The sequence below is a fragment of the Centrocercus urophasianus genome, unplaced genomic scaffold (assembly GCF_019232065.1).
Source record: "Centrocercus urophasianus isolate 14NV4802_14NV808 unplaced genomic scaffold, USGS_Curo_1.0 seq_24, whole genome shotgun sequence".
NCBI classification, from domain to species: domain Eukaryota; kingdom Metazoa; phylum Chordata; class Aves; order Galliformes; family Phasianidae; genus Centrocercus; species Centrocercus urophasianus.
In genome coordinates, this window is record NW_024884800.1 from 3,118,383 (window position 1) to 3,138,319 (window position 19,937).

The window sequence follows — 19,937 nt, forward strand, 5'->3', positions numbered from 1 at the left end:
CTGCGTATCCAGAGACTCCTTCATCTTTGCATTTGCAGCCATGTCCAGCATGTCACAGAGCAGGGCTGGAGTGCTGGGAAAGCAACCCCAGAAAAACGGTGTTGGCAACTAAAGGAAGTGTCTTTGGGGACATAACAGGGCAAGTGGCGCTGGGGAACAGGCAGCATTCAGGCAGGAGCAATTCTGGAAACATCTGCAGAGAGGGTAAGTGCCAGGAAAAAGCATTTTCTTTTATTGGCCCCTTTATTTTGATTTTATTGCATCTGAAGTATGCAATAAAAAGAAAAACATTTGGGGCAATAAAACAGCCACAGAGAAATAGCCTGGCATCTTCTGAAATACTGCAGGGGTGCGACCCGTGTGCTTTGAGGAAGGAGCAAAGTGCTGGCTCAGATGGAACAGAATCCATGGGACAGTGCTTGGCCAGCCCTGTGGCATCCCTCTGGATGAAAATCAAGCACCATTTACCCCTTTGTCACCATCCCACTTCCACTATGCTTGCCCACGGGTCCCCGTGGTCAGTGGGGAACACAATGGCACCTGGGGAAATGGATGAGGAGTGCCTGCTGGGGGGGCAGCCCCACATGCTGCAAGTCACAGAATCACAGAATGGCCTGGGTAGGAAGGGACCTCAAGGATCCTGAATCTCCAACCCACCCCCCGCCCCAGCCATGTGCTGGGAGATGACCCACAGAGCCTCTGTGCCATCGCACTGCAGCATCAGGAACCAAAGCAGCAACATTCCGCCCCTGGAGCAGTAATAATTCATTGATGTCAGATTATCCCTAAGTGCACTGGAGAAAGTTCAGCCTCACTTCTGCAGTACACAGGAAAGTCTTTTTTTCTTTTCTTTCTTTTTAGGAATTGTTGAGGTACCAACAGATCTGATGGTGCAGTAATGCCACAGAGCTCAGTAAGGCTGTTTGGATCCCTGTTCCCATCCTGCATGGTGGGAGCACTCTCTGGCTTAGCAGGACCAGAAAGCTCCAGAAGTAAAAGGCTTCAGATGAGACCCTCTTTCTGAAACAGCTCCATGCTGAGCTCACTAACTACTTGCAAGAACCTCATTTATAGGAAAGACATGAAAAGCAATTTCTGCCTATGCACATGGGACATGGCTGTGTGTAAGGCATACCTGTTATCTCCAGCTGGAGCCGGTACACCTTCTGCACAGATCATACACACTGCAGAGCTGTAAAAGGCTTTTGATTTGGGCAAATTAAAGCTTGGCTGCAGTGTGCCTAATGATCAGTCATTACTTGAAGATCTCAGCATCAAGGCCAAGGGAGAGATCCTGCAGCAGGGTGAAAGCACCAGAGAGGTATCAGGGAGAGGCACGATGGCCTTTCTTGTGGAAAGAGAGAGCTCAAACTCAAAGGCTGCTGTGCTGTGCCTTGGAAAACAGCTGAAATGAAAGAGGTGATCAAACAAAGTAAATGATGAAGCTGCTGACTTGGGGATGGAACTACAACCCTGTGTTTCTGGTTCCCTGGCACAGCTCTGCCTTGTGCAGAGATGATGTTCATCAGCTCCACGAATGGGAGCCAGCTGGACCGAGAATGGGGATTTGATGGGAACTGGTGACCATACAGTTTGATCTTCTCCCTCCTTCCAGAACAACTTTTCCCTTATCTAGTTCATGCAAGCACATTCAACAACAAGCAGATATCTGTTACCCAAACCTCTTTTTCTGTCCGGCCCTTTATGCCAGGGGCTGGGGTAATAAGGAGAAAATCCACCCCCAGCAAAATGAATCATAGGTGGGAAGCATGGGCTCTGCACCAGGTGCTTGTTTGGGGATTGCCTCCAGCTCCTGCTGAGCAAAGCAGGGAAGGGAAGGCTGCAGCAAGAAAGCCCTGCCTGGGGGGAGGGCTGGAAGAGCACAGAGGGGCTGCACAGGGACCAGGCATTGCATGGGCAATGGGCATGCAGAGGGCAGGTTACTCACTGAGGCCTGGGTCATTGAATCCTGCTGATTTCTGCTGTTAAAAGAGCTTCATAAATCCAACACAGGAGCAAAGAACGTAATTAGCAAGCAAATTACACCATGCAATACAATGAAGAGTGAAAAGGGGAGAGGTAACTCAGCGAGATGATCTATCTGCAAATATGTCTCCTGTTGGAACAGGGTACATGAACTGTTTCTCAGAAACCCATTACATCTGTATGAGTCAGAATGGGCTTGAAAGCTGCAAAAGGTACGAGTTCACCAAATCCTAATTGGCAGCAAACATTTGATCAGGCTCAGTTCTACTATCATAACTACAGTGTCATTATTAATTCAGGCTTTCCTATAGGTCGGGCAGCAAAACATGAAATAACATCCTCCTCCTTCTTTAATTTAACCAGAGAGCGTAAAAGATCAACCCAAAACACTGATTTCCAGTAATCACGTATCAATAACCAAGAACATGAAAGAATTTATGAAGAACATTTAATAATGCTAATGGCTGTCCAGCCAGCAACACCTGATCGGTACCGTCAGCCACTCCATGTCAGGCTTCTATATGAGACACAGCTGATGGCACTCACTTGTGTGTGGCACCAAGGAATTGCCACTGCTGGAATCACAGCTTTCGTTTCCAGCAGCTATTGCTGTTTATGATAGCCCTGATCTTTTTGTCATACATTTGCAGATCCCGCTGCTGTGTGCAGATATGGCACTAAATCCATCAGAAGGCATTACGCAGCATAGCTCTTGGCAACGCCAACTCCACCGCCTCGCCCAGCCAAAACAGGGCTCTAAATGAGAACAACTTGGATCATATGTTTCACTAATTATGCACAAGAAGATGTAAACAAGCTCCATTAAGATTATTATGCACGAATTCATGTTTTCGCACAAATCACAAATTACCTATAGCTGCTTTCCTTGAATAAATCATGTTGGAACAATAAAGCTGACATTTTACACCCAAGACTATGACTTCATTGTGGCTTTTAGAGAAATGACCCTTAGATTTATGGTCATATTAACCCATGACCCTGAAAGATGTCTAATGAGACCTGTTTATCACCCTGGTCTGGAGGCTGAAAACAGTCCTATTCTTGATCCAGATGACTCAGTGCAGAAGCGTTATGGATCTGAACTGAATCCTTAACGAGGTGGCCTGAATAAAAAAAGACCCAAATTTATCCTCCTGTGGATGATTCTGTGCTGTCTCAGGAGGGAGCACAGGGGGTCATCTTTTCTTTAGCTTTAACAGTGCACAAACAGATCAGGACAGATTCGTGACTTATTAATTAACTGTATTATCATTTTGATACTATTTTCCTCTGGACTCTTAGATAACAACTATCTAACCCCATGCCACTCTGCAAACTGCTTTAATTTGCTCCTACAAAGCACTCCTCCATCTTCCTAACCCAGCTATTGCAAAACACACAACTGCAGCACGACTGAGTGCCCAAAGGCAGGAGGACAGGGCAGGGGTGCAAACCCAAACCAACACAAACCTCCACGAGCTGCCAATGCCTTTGAGTCAGAACAAGTGTGCATACCTACGGATGCATTTAGGCACTCATCTTTCAATTTTGGCTAACATAACGTACTCAAAAGGAGTGGTGAGGCCAGGGAGGTGTAAGGGTCACCGTCCCCAAAGGTGTTTAAGGAAAGGGTAGTTGCAGGACATGGGGACACGGCTTAGTGGGCAATGGTGACAGGTTGGACTTAGATCTTAGATCTAAGAAGTCTAAGATCTTAGAGGTCTTTTCCAACCTTAACAACTATCGTTTGCAAGTGGCATTGGTGTTCTCCTTGACCGTGACATTCATGGCCTTTTAACTGTATTTTAGAATGATATTAATGTATTTGATATCAGGTAAGGCAGATTTCCATTCCATTTAATCTTACTCATCCATCATCTATTTAACTTTGCATATTGTCATTCAAAGCAAGTATTTTAAAATCAAGGCTCCATTAAATCTATTCAATTATCTGTTGTTATGGGTGACTGTTATCATCGGCTCCAATAGCTTTTAATAACTGAAATAGCACACTATGAAAATAAAAATACAATTGTTAACCTTGGAGCATCCCTAGGCCCTCATTTTAAAGCCGCTCAGGCATTAATTCTACAGCTTATAAATAAATGATTATTAAAAAAAGACCCGGAAAAGTTGTAGAAACAGACAACTAAGCAATGTCTTCCATCATTGATTTTGCTTTTTTAAGCAGGTAGATCTTTTTTCCACGCAGTGCACAGAATGGCTTTGATGTTTTATGTAATGCTGTCACTCACTGAAAGGCAACTTGAAGTTCAGCATAAAATTCAGACTGCTCAGAGCCCAGCTTCCCAGCTTCTGTGCTCCTATTTACGAAATGTTTTATACTTAAGAGTATTAATATTGCTTGAAAACTGTTCAGAGGAGACACAATTGTGGTGACTCAGTCTTAATCACTTTGCAATTAGATTTGGTCTTAGTAACTTCAAAGTAAGGGGAAATATTGGTCTATTTCCTTACTTTAAGTCATGCTTGTAAAAACTTCAAAGAGTTTTAAAAAACAGTCTGATTTCATACATAATTAGCCTTGGAACTGATACTTCCAAACAGAAGCCTAAAACAATAGTGACTCCCTTTCAGTCATTTGACAAGGAACACAATAAGGCAGAGACAACAGTAAGAATCTCTGATACCCAAATCATCTCCCATTCCTCCTAAGTGGGAAAGCTTGGGCTCAGACACCACACCGGCCACAGTTCTTTAGGCTTCTCAGAAAAGACATCTTAGGTACTGAGATACAAGGGAAAAGGTCACAAGATAGGTGGCACAGAAACACATTTTGAATGGAGATACAGAAAAGAAGCACGTACTGAAGGAAGACGTTCACAACAACCCGACTCTCTGGAGGCCAAGGGTACAGCATCGTACAGCGCAGCTGATTACAAGGCTGGCTGGAGCATCGCACTGCTTACGTACAGTTTTTGATTCTTTTCTGTGAGAGAAGCACAAACCCAGGACTTGCTCTCTCTCCTTTTTTTAATGCTGGTCTGTGCCACCCCACCCGAACGGCCCCAGCTGTTCACTCTTGGCTGGCAGCGGCTGCACAGCACAACCTCCATCATCTCAGCCGCTCTCCGCTACAAGAATCAATGCCAAATTCTATTAAAGCATATAATTTCTGCCATTTCTCCACTCCAGCACAGAGAACAAGAAATATTGGAGAAGATGCACACGTGAGATGAGATGAATTAGAGGCAATATGAACAACACGAACTCGAGTATTGACTAACCTTCCTGCTCACAGCAATTACTGCAGGGTGCAGCGAAGGTGCTGCCATTCCCTGAGTGCCTGCAGTCATGGCTCATTGGCCTCCAGCCAGATCAGCCTGCAAGAAGCTCTTCAGTCACACAGTTCCCATAAAAAACAATTTGGTTTCACAATGGTGATGGATCTATCCTCTGACTAACCTTATTACTTACCCCCTTGCCATGAGAACACCCGGATTGGACAGCTTCAGATTTATCCATATGCTTCCAGTATTTTGTTAATCACTCTATCGCTTTATCGATGTTCCCATATCAGACAATTACCTCCATCCAAAGAACACTTTCTAATTGTCAATACGTGTGAGGCTGGGCATTTGTGATAAATCTAATTAAGAGGACAGCATCTCCGTTGCTCTACCTGAACACAATAATCACCTGCAACACAAAAAGATAGGGAAGAAAAGTGGAAAGAGGAATCAAATGTCGTATCTTTTCATCTATGGAAATCAGGCCAGACCAATAGCACATCATTCCTTATGAGAGAATTGGACAAGGGAATATATTATACCTGCTCTCATCTATCCAGAGAATAGCAGTCAGTGAAATCCCCCTGTGGGATTCACAGCTCTGGGGTGAAACAGTAGGGAATGGATAACGGGAACAGCTCTGTGGGGTCAGAATTCCTGGAGGGAGCAATCCCACTCGTGGTGTCCATTAAGGTCTGCTGGCCCAAGAAGCAGCTGTGATGTTCGAGGAACGTGTCAGGCTTGTGCTCAAGGCAATCACTGTCACACAAAGTAAGATGTAAGATGAAGTGTAGAACTGCACTGTACCATTAGGATTTGGCATTTTTTTTTTTTCTTTAACCTCAAAACTGTTGAACTGAGGGCCAGAGGAAAGGGGAGGATATTGGAGGGACTGATAGGGCTGAACAGCGTGCTGCGAGGACGCATGGCCCCACGTTGGGTTGGTAATTTGGTAATTACTGCCTCAAGCCCCTGGGAAGGGAAGCAATAAAAAAAATGCGTTTCATCTCCTCAAGAATGAAGATCTGAAAGGAAAAAAAAATGTAATCAACGATGCTATTTGTTTCTAATTCAGAAACTTTTGTGGTCTGCTGCTGCAAGACAGTTCGTAATGAAGCAATTTCTATCACCACACTGAAAAAGAGAGACATTTGGGCCAGGAGCAAATAGAAAACCACTCCACCAATATCATCCACCCCAAAGAGCCATTGGTATTGCTGCTGAAGCATCTCCAACACACACAGCTCAGCATTTATTATCCACACTGATGCTGTGCTAACCAGTCCAGCGTGGTCAGAGTAGTGCTGGCTCATTGTGTCGTGTTGAGCCTGGGGGCCCAGATGGCCTCTGAGCTCCTCCATGCAAGGAGATACGCAAGACATGGAGCATGAGCTGCTCCCATTTGCCTCCGAGAAAAACTTGGTGTCTAAATAATCACGCAGTGGAGGAAAAGAAGGGGTTTCATCACACCAGCTGTCTGCAAGGGCTCTGTGAGCTGAAGGCTGCAGGATTCCTTTGGCTCAGCCATGGTACCACTGTGGGGTACCACCAACCCCACTGGGAGCACACAGAGCTGCCCAACCCCACTCATCACTGCACACCTCTGGCAGAGGGAGCTGCTCATCAGGAGCTGCACAGGGAGAAAAACTGGTGGCGTTTTTCAATTTTTTAAAAATTGATTTTTTTTTTTTTTTTTTTTTTGAAAACAACGTATTTTTCAAAGAAGGTCAAAAAAGAGAAAAAATAGGACAAAGCAGCTCATAAACAGAAATTAATTGGAAGTATTTTTAATGGGACCTTAAGCACAAAGAGTTTTTATAAATATCTATGGAAAAATTACTGTTATTTTGGACCAGCTGTAGAGTCAGCAGCAAGCAGCAGATTCTGCTGAGCATCCACTCCTCTAGAAATCCTTCCCTGGATAGAAAGCAAAACTCCACAGCTTGTCAGCACACTGAATTTGCCAACTTTGCCCAAAGAAATCTACAACCCCCCTCCAGCAGAACCCTTTGCATGTCAGAGCAATCCCATGGAAAAGGCTTGGGGCAGTGGTGGCAAGGACACAGTAAACTCTCCCAATAAAGACAGAATCATAGAATCATTAACGTTGGAAAAACTCACTAAGATCATCCAGTCCAACCATCAGCCCATGCCTGTGCACAACCCTAGACCACATTTCCTCAGTGCCTCATCTCCATGATTCTGGAACACCTTCAAGGATGGGCAACCTGTTCCAGTGCATCACCATGCATTCAGAGAGAAAATTTTTCCTAACATCCAACTCGAACCTCTCCTGGCACAACATAAGGCAATTACCTGTTGTCCTATAAATAATAATAATACCAATAATAATAATTTTTAACAGTGGAACTGATGTGATTTGGCCGTACGTTTGAGCTGTCCCCTCCCCTGGGTAAAGCTGTTAAACTATCAGTTACTTATTAATATAAGCCCTCATTGTAATTGGGATTAACCTCCGGCCTTGCACTGCTGAGAGTTACACGGAAGTATGGGATATGGGTGCATCACAGAGGATCCATGTCCAAAGGTCCCAACAGGTTTAGACAAACCATGGAGACTGGAAACATTACCAAAGCAGCACTGCTGCTCACTAGGAAGAAAAAGATGCTCAGAGCAGCATTCAGTCTTAGGAACATTAGTGAAATTAGTGGAAATAACCAGGAAATGACATAGCCCCAAGAGTGAGTTCATATTCAGGCAGTTAAGATGAATAACAGTTCGGCTCCACACTTGTGTGGTTGGTTTTTAACAAATCCACTGTCTGGATTTGAATAACAATCTGACACAGATAGAAGAGATTAGAAGGACCACTTCTATTGACTTTTGAAGATGCCACAGCTCAACCTCTGCTTCCCAAAGCTGCATAAAGCTGGCATCCTCCAGACTGACCTATCTCTGTGCAGGCTCCATTAACAATAATGATGACAAAATAATTATCAAATCCCTACTCAAACTTCTCCTGGCCACTCGGGTGGGATGCTGCTTCCATTGACCAGAAGAAAAGGACAGGAAGTCAATGAGGCTGGATGGCAACTGCGCATTGACACGAGGCTGAATGAAGTTGTAGGAGTGTCACTGCCACAGCAGAGCTCTGCAATGCAGGCTGCAGGCAAACTTGTTTGAAAATAAAAAACAAATTGGAGAAGTGAATAGAAACTAAGAACTCCAATTGGGAACGTTAAAGACAGTTTGCCAAGCTAGAGAACACAAGGAAAACAAGAAATAAGAGAAGTGAGAATAAAGCTGGGAGGCTTTTAATGCTACATTTGTCAGGTAATCTAAATATAATAGCTAAATCCATTAAAGCACTGCCTTTAGCAGGTTTATGTCCCAGCCGTTTGCTGTTTTTGGTGCCCACATGGACTCTATCAGCACCTTGTTTCTTTTAAAACAAAGAGAAATGTTGAATTTTTATCTGCTTTAAGAAGCCCAAATCACAGCGGGCTCAACAAGAAGAGGAGAGCAATACAGAGAAAGATGTAAAACCTAATTAACGACCTTTGGCTGACGCAGAATTGAAAACCAATTAAAACCCTCTTTTTGCCTAGAAAAGTCCCAAAAGAAATCCCTACATCTTAATTTGCTCCAGTCCTTATCTCCGTGGTGACAGGTCTGTGCAGCAGGAGGATAAGTGAAGGGTGGGCACGAGGGCTGCCTTCCCCTCAGCAGGCAGAGTTCAGACCATGAGCTTTAATTACAGAGTGCCATCAAATAGAAAGCACCATTAAAACCAGAGTGCTGTTTATAATACACACGCCTTGACACCTTGCTGCTAAGTACAGCTCTGTGGCTGATGAGGGATGACATCCAGCCCGGGCTGTGCCCCCAGCCCACCTCCCAGTGCCAACAGCTTCTGCTGTCCTCATCTTGGGCCAGGCTGAGTCCATCAGCAGCACAATGAGGAGGTAAACCCACATGTTCAGCTTCATTCCACAAACAAAAACATTGTAAAAGTCAGCTCGCTTCCATCCTGCTGCTTGGGGACAGAGCCTCAGCATCTTGCAAGGCTGTTGGTAGTATTTTGGTTTATTACTGTGGAGAACTGTCGAGGAGGAAGTGCTCAGCCCTTTTACAGGTTTATATTTAATTTAAGAATCCAATCTAATTCCTTACTAGCTTTTTTTTTCCCTCTCTTTTTTCCTTTTGGTTAAATTAAATCTTAATTCTTTCCACGCTCTTTGAACGAATTCACATCCATGGCCACCCAGAGAAGATGAAATTGGAAATTACAGTTCTGGGGGTGCCAGGCAGCACATGGGTAATTAGAAATCTATTTTTTTCTTTTCTTTTTCTTTTTTTTTTTTTTTTTGTCATAGATTTTGACAGTTATTAATTTCATTTAATACTACCTTTTGTTCTGTGTGAACATCTCATTACGGCACGGATTCGGAAAGTCGCCACCACAGCAAAAGCGGAGACACGAGGGAGCCAGAGAGCTCCACTCACATTCCCACTCTTCTCCTTTCTCAGCGCTCCCTCATTCCTGTTTCTGTATTCCTTTATCCTTCACACTTCCATCTCTCTAGTACATCCCATAATTTTCTCCCCAGCCAAAATACTCAACCTCCTCAAGCTGTGCTAAGACCCAAGGCCAGGTCATAGAACCGTAGACCTGTTGGAGTTGGAAGGGACCCTGAAAGGCCATCTGGTCCAACTGCTGCACTGAGCAGGGACACCCACAGCTCCATCAGTGCTCAAAGCCCATCCAGCCTGACCTTGGGTGTCCGCAGGGGCACCCACCACCTCTCTGGTCTGTTCCCCTCATGGTTACTGGTCAGTCATGAAGAAATAGCAGTGCTGCTAGTTACCAGTAACTACATACATCAAATCTTTTCCTTGAGAAATTACTGCCTTTATCTGATCAACATCCCATTTTAAACAGCTGGAATCACTATAGCAATATCTCTACGGCCCAGGCTCTTCCACACCACGCAAGGGGATTCTGCCCACTGTGCTGCCACTATCAGGGAAAGCTGACATGGGCACACAGCAGGCATTAATGTGCACTGCTCAAATGAGTTCAGCAGCACAGTGCTGCTGTTGGAGATGTGAAGGCTGCAAATCTTCACTGAGCAAGTGCTGCTGTTACAGTGTCAGCCATCAGCAAGCTGTGACCATGAGGTCTCACCTTCTGGTGTGCTGGGCAGTGTGCTGCAGTGGTCATTTTGCTTCAGATGGGTACATCTGTAACCAGCCCACTGGGGTCATTTCCAGAAACAAGCTGATGAGTGCTCTGATCAGCAAGCTTGCTGCACAAGTGAGTCTTGCTTCTGCACTTATTACATGAAAAAGGCAGCCAGAAATTGGGGAAGGCAGCTTTAATCGAGGAGGAAAGCCATCAGGAGTTCATTTAGTGGGGTCCGGGGGAACTCTGCATGTCAGCTCTCACAAGGTCAGGCAACAGAAGCATCTCCAATCATAAATTAACCCATTTTTAGTTACTGCTAAACCCCTGGGTTTAATTATTTTAAAGGCCTCTTTTTTTCAGAGACCTCCCAGCCTCTAAACAGGTCTGTCTCCATAATGGCAACTTCAGGACCTTCTCCAAAGTAGGTCAGATGCAGAGCTCAAGGGCCCATCACCACCAGACCATCCAGGCACACGAGACCACCAGCCTGAGGGGTTCTTTGCACACTGTAAGAGCCTTTTTTAACCTCCAAGTTAATTTTCCTTTATGCTGAGCCTTTGTTCCTGCACAATAGATTGTCCTGAGAGCAGGATGGAGAGGCTCTGCCTGGAGGTTTGCGCATTATAAGGTCACAGCAGGCTTTCTGTCCCTGACGTAAGGCACTAATAGCATGGCCAGACAAACCAAATGACATAAAAAGTCTGGAGTGGACAATTAAATATAATTTCAAAGTGATACTTATCCTCCTTGGAAAGAGAACTGGATTTACAATGCCTAATCCTGTGCATTACGTCTGTATGTTATATAGGGATGTTTAATGCGGCCACATCTCTTGGTGGTCTGGTTAGTCTATCTTTTTGCTAAAAATACTCTTGGTTTGTCTTTGTGAAGATAGTTATTCTCATTAGCAAATTGTGATTGGCCTTATCTAGTGGAACAGTGCAGACTAATACACAGAAAAGACATCAAAGAAATCAAATGATGGCTTTATGCTAAGCAGTAAAAAGAGTCAGTGTTCCATTATTTTGGCTCTGAGCACCTGACAGAGCTGTAGGTAACCCCGTTCAATGCAGGGGAGTTGGACTAGCTGGCCTTGAAGGATCCCTTCTAACTCGAACACTGCTGTGATTTCCTGTTTAGAATATAACAGCTAAAATACCCACACCATGACACGATGCATCAACAATTTCGTGCAGGTACAGGTTAATACTGTGCCCCTCCTTGTGCTCAAGCCTTGGGTCATACCTGCAGCTGCATCTTTCCATTACCTGCATGGCAGCTTTTGGAGGTCTTCCAGCCACGTGGACCTGGCAGGGTTACACAGCAGCTGGGAACAACACGAAGTGCTTCACTTCTACACCGAGCTCATTTCAGGCTCTTCCTTTGCATCTTTCTAACATTTCTCCAATAGCAGATCTTGCCTCTGAACCATAGAGAGCTGCTGGTTGAGTTTCCCCAAAGAGTTCGTTCCTTTCACACCAATCTTGCAGAGACACTCCAGTTTGGGGAAGCAGCACAAGCCCTGTGCAGCCCTGTCAAACATTTTGTCTTCATTTGCAAGAGAGTATGCTTTAGAGAAGTTTGGAAGCAAGTGAGTGGAAATTCTTTAGGTTATACCAAGAGCTTCATGGGAAGCGTGAGGACCCCATTGTTGGACATGGTTGGGTTTGATCAATCAGTGCCTACCTTTCCATCTCTGTCTCTCAAGGTTTGCTCCCCCATTCATACTAGCAACAAGAACTGGGTGTCCAGAACACAGGACAGGAAAAAAAAGAGCAATAACCATATAAAACAGTGTCAGAAAGACAAAACCAATCACAGACATAGGGCTTGCTTTTACTGCCCTAACAAAGAGCACTCAGCAATGTGTTGGTGCTTCTTGAAATGCACAGCGATGCTTTGAGGATTAAAAAAATTAGAGAAGAAATACTAAAGGCAAAATTAATTTCGTACCTTTGCTTCATCTACACTTCCATGTCAAACACCATTTGGACAGCCTACAGAGCTTCCTTGTGTGCCTAAATAATATATCCATCGTTATGCTGTATGGGATTGCTCGGGAAATGGCTCATGTGGATGCACATTTTGTACAAACAAGTTGCCACTGTAAACCACAGTCCCTCTGTAGCATCCACATGATGGAAATCAGTGATGGGAGATGGCCCGCAGGAACTGCTTTAGCACTCACAAAGAGGAGCAGTGCTCACACTGCCATATATTTGCCCAGCACAGTGTAGAGTTTTACAACTCCTGCTGATGTGGCTGATGTGTGCTGATGTGTAACCCAAATGAGCCTCTCAAGTGTCAGAAAACCCACAAACACAGGCTCTCCCCTTGCTGGGGTCCTCACACGCTGCTCGCTTTGACTTTCCACGATGACAAAAACAAACAATCAGCACATCCAGACACAAAAAAATCGCTGCACAGCCTTTTGCCTGCCCCCTTCCAAAACACTGCTCTCCATCTCTGAAAGATGCACCATGCCATTACTACCCAGTATCCTCCACTTGGGAACACGCTGCCCAGACTCTGCTGTTGGGACCCAAAGGGCTGAATCCATCCCACCCTCTTCCTTCAGACAGCGCACAAGAAGTGAGAGGTTGAGAACGATCAAGCAAAGCCAAAGTCGAGTTCTAAAAACTTCAGCTGATAACACACAAAAATGTGCTCAGTTATTGGCTCCCACAGAATGCATAATGGAACCACAGACTTCCCAAGTGGCTTAGAAAAGGTACAGGAAAAGGAAAGGTCTTCCTTTAGCAAATGGGAGAGTTAAGGAAACCAGGATGTGTTACACCCTCATGAGATCACTTAGTCCAAGCACGAACCCATCCCTACCACCCCCATAACCATGGCCCCTACTGGGACAACCGCTCAGCTCAGCTCATGGGCTCTGCTCAACCCATTCCCAGGGGACAGGAGCAAGATGAACACAGGGTTTAAACTTTAGTGCAAAGCCAGTGTTGTGTGGAGCACGCAATGGAAAACTCAAAACCATGAGTCCCTATAAAAGGCAAATTCTGTAATTTTTAACTTGTTTACCAGCTGACAGACTCATTTTATGCTGCTCAAAATGGTAACTATTTCATGTTGCTTCAGCCAGTGATACTGAAACTGAAGTTTTCCCAGCGACCATATGGCACACGTCATCTCTATCAAGTTAGCTAGATTCCAGAACATCCATCTATACACAAACATGGACAGGAAAGTGAAATGTGATTCCTCAAAAAGTGCATTTTCTGGAGTAATCCTAAGCTGCAAGATGCATGGTTTTTCATGCCATATGGTGTTAAAAGAAAACTAAAAAACTCATCTTGATTAGGAATAGACAGCAAAAATGAGGAGTGAGAGAGAGATCTCTGCAAAACTCCCAGATCTAATGTCTAACCAACAAACGTGTTTACAAACAGGATGAATTTTTCTTTGGAGAGGAAGTGAGGAGGAGGGGAGCAAACAGGGCTGCATCTTTTTGTCTTCATCAGCATCACTACAGAGGACGTATGCTTGGTGACACAAGGAAGTCACAGTCATATTCTCAACTGCTTGGCCTCTGTGCGCCCCTGTCTGCTTGGACTAAGACAAAAAGCATGTAAAATATTCAGCAGCTGAGCAGAAACTGAAGAGAAAACCTGATCTGCTCCAAAATCAGTGGCTGAACCATGCAAACTGTGCAAAAAAAAGTATGGTTTTGACCAGAAATCCTCTCACGTGGAATCACTGCAACTGAACTCCAGCCTACATTTCAGAGAGCCAAGATCCAAATGATTCCCATGAACAAACAAGGATTAAAATAAATGAAACCTACCTTCCTCCCTGGGAGCTGAAGTGATTTCCAGAACAGAGCCCTACTTATGTCTGCTCACACAAGGCAGAGGCATAGATGCCACTGGGGCTTCCTACATTTCCTCCACCAACTCCAGTTCTGCAGGGCCGAGACCTTTTTACTTCACTGTCACTTTCATGTCAAATGACATTCTGTCAGCCGTCCCCTCTGCTGCCTTCCAGCACACAGCAGCAATAAAACAGAATGGAATATTGGTGGGAAGGTTCAGCCTCTCCTGCCACACCACCAACATCCACCTCTGATGTTGTGGGCCAGCACAATCAAATAGGAGCATTACTTTTGGAGTAGACCACATATAATCCAGCTGGTAGCTGGTGCTTCCTTTTCTTTGCTTTTTCTTGCTGCAGGATGAAATATTCACCAACAACCTCCCCCAAAACTCTCCACAGCAAAATCAAAATGCAGCACGGCCAGAAATGCTGAATGAAGAGCCAAGGTCTGACCTTTCACGCAGTCTTTGCCAGATGCAATAATGTTAGCAGTTCGATATCCAGATTGGCTTTCAGCTTTAAACACTGCTTACCAAAAAATCCCCAGCTTACATCCTGTAATATTCTGTATAATTTTAAAACGTTACTCAGAAGTGACTACAAAAAAAAACCTGTGACTCACGGGAACAGAGCTTCACTCATGTGATGACAGCAGAGGAGGGTGGCACGTGTTCCATGTGAGCACTTGAGCTATCACACACAGCCAAGCACAGCGTATCGCCAGGAGCAGCCTGTCTCTCAGAGGCACAAACGAGAGCATTTCATAAAACGACTTTGATGGAAGGGACCTCAAAGCCCACCCCACTGTGGCCAAGTTGCCACCTAGTACATGAGGCTGCCCAGGGTCCCATCCAGTCTGGCCCTCGAGTTCTGGTGCTCTTTATGTTCCATGGTAAGTCTGAGATTAGCCATTAGCCTTAAGAGATTTGCCTCCTGCACTACAATTTTAACTAGGCTTCCAAAACTGCAGGCAGCTGGTAGGATTCCAGCTATTCCACTTACTGCTTTTAATCCAGATACTTCTCTAATTCAGGTACTGTAAGAGCAAAATGAAAGTGTAGATCTTGAGATCAACGAGAAGGAAGCAGCTGCATGTTATCTGAACATTGCTGGCACGAGATACTGAGGTTGGTTCATCCAAACAGCCTTAGGAGATGCCGCCATACACCCTGCATCCTGCATCTGCAGCTATGGACTCAAAAAAGTTTTGTTACAGTATGGCCAAGGAAAGCATCACAAGCAAAATCATTTTGTACTGCATTACAGAAGAAAACAGCAGTCTTTGGTGAACCTTTGGTGTCTGCTTCTCAAACCAAGTGAGTAGACATTAATGCAATTCTGAACACATTTAAGAAAGATGTAAGAAAAAAACTCAGATTAATCTTATTGAATGCCATGTTTAATCCACCATGCTCTGTCCAATGCTGATGACAAAGAATTCTTCCACTTTAATAAGGACAACACACTCCTAAAATTTATCTCTGCCCTGTGGCAGTGTACCAGCTCCTGGCTTATTCTCAAGGTTCAGACAAAACCACTGCCTTGACTTCTAAATGCTTCATAATGGTCAGACTCCACCTTAAGCATTGTCAGAATGGAGAGCAACAGCAAAGCAGCCCACTTGTAAGGAGTGCATCTCCTCACTTCCAGCATGCATTCAAGAGGATACACACGTGCTATCCAAAAGGAGTTTCAACCACTGCAACTGCTTTTCAGTTTAATAAAACACAAATGGAACAAGGATTTCAAGGTTTTCAACTGCAGCCTCTAAAATCCTGTAACAGAGTGAGGAAAAGAATGAGCAGCACATAACACTTGAATGACAGAGCAACATTTTGCTATCTGTGCCTTGCACAGCAGAACAAGAGCATCCTTAAGGCAACAAGCATTGCCTGGCTGCACCCCAGTTCCACCAGCATTACACTTCCACCTGCAATAATCTTGCACAGCTACACAGAATCAAGTTTATTTTTCTTTTTTTTTTTTTTATTAAGAGGAAGAATTGCTTTTGATTTTAACCAAAACAATTATTAAAACCTAAAGCTTACACATACATTTTGGTAGTGATCATAACTGGTCAACTGCATTAAGAATAAATATCAATGTTTCCAAAACTGACACCGTAATACTGCTGCTTGGTTCATCAAGCAAAGGACAAAATACAAACAGCATACTCCCAACAAGTCTATTAAGCTTTACATGGTTATCAGTAATACGCAGCACAATAAAATAAGCCGATTAAAACAATTTTCCCCAGGTGATGCCCCTATGATCGTGTTCGTTAGGAAAAACACTTGTAACATGATGGGAAGTTCAGGAAAATCGTGGTGGTGTTAGCCTTAGAGAAGCACTCAGCTACCATTTGTCAGCAGTGCACTGTATTCTGGAGCAGATAAAAGACCTCTGTACAATTTGCACAGCTGCACACAAGCAGTAGTTGTCCAAGGAAGGAGTTAGGACAGTTTTTGTGGGGTTTCTTTCCCCCCAGTCCTTAACAATAAAACGGACACGTCAGGCCAAAATAGGTTCTTAAAAGTAGGTCAAAAATACCCAGTCATGATCGCTTCTGCATTGGTTTCCTAGCAAATTAATCTACCCACACAGATATACGTAATGCGTATCCTGGAGACAGTGAGGCAGAGGAAGAAAACCAAATACATTCATGAGGTAGCTTAGACTGAATAACTGCAGTTAAAAGTTTTATTGAACCAAAGAAGGTAAAACGTGGTAGTCCAAGTTCACTGAGCAAAAGCAGCTCTCCTGCTGAAGCTGCGCCTTGTGCTGAATAACCCTATTAACAGAGACTATACAGAGGACACGTTACGCAAGTTGGCTCAACAGCAAAGGAGAAAAGGTAGGTTAAATTTCAACTGATGGAACAATTTGGTCAAATTCAGTGGCTTAAGTGAACGTTTCTAGCCCTTGTCCACCTATATTCAGCACAAATGTACAACAGAATATACAGCTGCACTGAATTCCCATTTGTTATAGCGTGTGCTCCCACGCAAGCAGAAGCCAATTCCTGAAAAGACTCAAAAATACCCAAAATATTTTAAGTCTGTTGCTTGAAGCATCACTTAACCGACTCATGAAAAAACACTCCATATGTTATAAAAAACTCCAGACCTCTACAAGGTCCACTTCCTGTGTAGTAGTGATTATTAAAATTATTTATCTCTTCCCTCTGCCTAAGAAACTTCATATGCTCTGAAAGAACCCACAAAATCAGGTGGGTCAACAGATATGTCACAAATACTCGTAAAGGAGGGAGGTAGCTCAGGACCCTTGGCCACCTTGGGACAGCTTATACTGATGTAGTCTACCTCCCTTTGTAATCTGCAGTTGAAAATGAACGGAAAAAGGATTTCAATTATGAAATTCAGTGAAAGAATGCATTCAATACAAAGTTCTAATTTGATTCATTGGGCTTCCAAATGAAGTTACGAGGCACCTCACACCCAGTACACAACATTAATAACGTACCTAATTCATACATTTTACAGACAGTATCTTCTCATCTGTTCAACGCTTGGCTCAAGTGAGTACAGGGTTTTCTTTGTTAACCACTTCACAAACATTCTAGGCCAAACAAACAGCACAAGTAATGTCAAAATCGTTGTTTTTTTTCCCAGTAATTGTACCAAACGCTGTAGGCTAAGCCTAACAGAAACTACTGAAGGGAAGTAATAGACTCCATGATGCAGTGCAAAGGTGTTACTACAACATCGTAAGTCAAGGGACGTTTCTAAGGTGCTGAAAGAGGAGATTCTCTGGACGGCGACCCTGTATTGTCCTCCGGTGGGAAAACAGTAAGAGTGCAGGCTCGAATGCCACCAAGTGATTCTGGAAGGTCAAATACTTTATGCCACTCATCTTTTTCTGGATCGTATTTCTGAACTATTTCCACCATACAGCGGTTATTCCAAGAATATCCTCCAACTACATAGATTTTATTTTCAAAGACAGCGACCCCAACATCACTTTGCCCACGTAACATGGCAGCGATTGGAGTCCACTGGTCTAGAGTTGTTGAGTAATATTCACAGCTTAGAACATCATCATAATCACTTGTTCCTCTAAAGTGATTTCCACCAATAACATAGAGCTTGTCTCCTACAGTACACATGCAATGCAGACCTCTGACTGTCGTCATTGGAGCTTTCTGAGTCCATTTGTCTGTGTCAGGGTCAAAGCACATAAGTTCCTTCTGGAAAGTATCGTGGGTAATTCCCCCTAAAAAATAAAACAGATGTTAGAATAGTGCTTACTCTAACAAGTAATAATTAAACAGCAAAATCAAGTATTTTAGTGAATTCATTCCATCTTACATAATATTTCCCCATTGGCTTAGATTAGTATCACATATGCATTCCATTTCAGATTACATTTTAATGGACTTTGTTCCCTTAAATCTGGATATAGGAGCCACACTCTATGCAGTATTTCATTAAATAAGAAGATTATGGCAGATTAAGAAAACAGAAACTTGTTACTCATTCTTCATTCTGGCAAAACTTTTGGTTTTTTAACTACTTGTTCAGCTCGCGAGTATTGTTTCATACCATGGATACAGAAGACCATTTCTCTGCCAACTTCTGCCTGAGTGGTGTTACATTTTAAATGGTCCTTACCTGTTGCATCCTGACAGAAACCTTTCAGTAATTTAAACTGAGAAGACATTTCACATATCCTGATAGCAACGAGTGCCTACAGTTCTGTATGTTTATACGTTCCTAGTGATTCCCTGCAAAGGCTGCTGGAGAGGTTTCAAAGGAAGCAGAGGGATGGTTTCCCCTCAGTGGATGAAGTAGCCCCATCATCCCACATCCTGACCTGCCTATCGATCACGCAATCAAAGTCTGTAGGCTTATTGGCTATGGTTCATTTCAGATTGCGATAAAACTATCTGAGGTGCTGAAAAATACACGGAGAATGCTGCCACTGAACAACCTCCTGCTGTGCTAACCATTCAGCACTGAATTATGACCCTTGGATTAACTGACAGATTGCACTGTGTCCACAAGCATCGTGTAAGAAAGTACTTGGAGATTAAAAAGTAACCACAGGAAAAACAGAGGGACTGTAAAGCCCTGACACTTCTTGATAGCCATGGTAGTGACAGGGCTTGGTGGCCTGTCAGAGAGCAGAAGCCTTAACGTAGTGATGAAGAACTGACAAAGAATCAAATCTTCATGTTTTCACCCCTAAAGTGTCCCAACTCATGGGGATAACTGAGGGTATAGGAAAAGAAAAATGTGGGACACAGTATTGATGTGAACAGTCACATTAAGGAGTACACACACATTCTGCCTGCACTAAGACGAGCAGAACAAGAAAAAAAGCACAGAGAGCAGCACAATGACTACAAGCTAACTAAGATTTGAGCACAGAAACAAGTGTGAACCTGTACCTTGTGGTAAATTTTGAACTAAATTCCTCCTTTCCTACTGGCACAAAGCCCCTTCCATGCAAGTTATCCAGAGAATCAACTGGCCTCAGTGGATCTCCCCAGACTGCCTGCAGGTGGATAATCTTTCCCATTTCCTGGCCAGAATTCCAGGTTAGAAATTAGAGGATACCCCACGAAACAGCAAGAGAACACACAGAGGGCTACATCCTTCTTTCACCTTCTGTGATCACAGGATGGACCTGTGGATGACGCCAGACACTAATCTACAGGGAAATATTTAGATCAGCGAGCAAAAACATAGATGCAG

At 43.8% G+C, this 19,937-nt stretch overlaps 1 protein-coding gene across 7 annotated transcripts in view; it reads right to left on the reverse strand.

The window, feature by feature from the left end:
- Positions 1–16,391: 16,391 nt before the first annotated feature.
- KLHL13 (kelch like family member 13) overlaps positions 16,392–19,937 on the reverse strand; it is a 67,102-nt gene continuing 63,556 nt past the window's right edge. For all 7 annotated transcript variants that reach the window (XM_042825207.1, XM_042825206.1, XM_042825212.1 and 4 more), the window contains one exon: positions 16,392–18,453. In XM_042825207.1, coding sequence (XP_042681141.1) covers positions 17,966–18,453 — 488 coding nt within the window. In that variant the 3' untranslated portion in view covers positions 16,392–17,965. The remainder of the gene's footprint in view (positions 18,454–19,937) is intronic.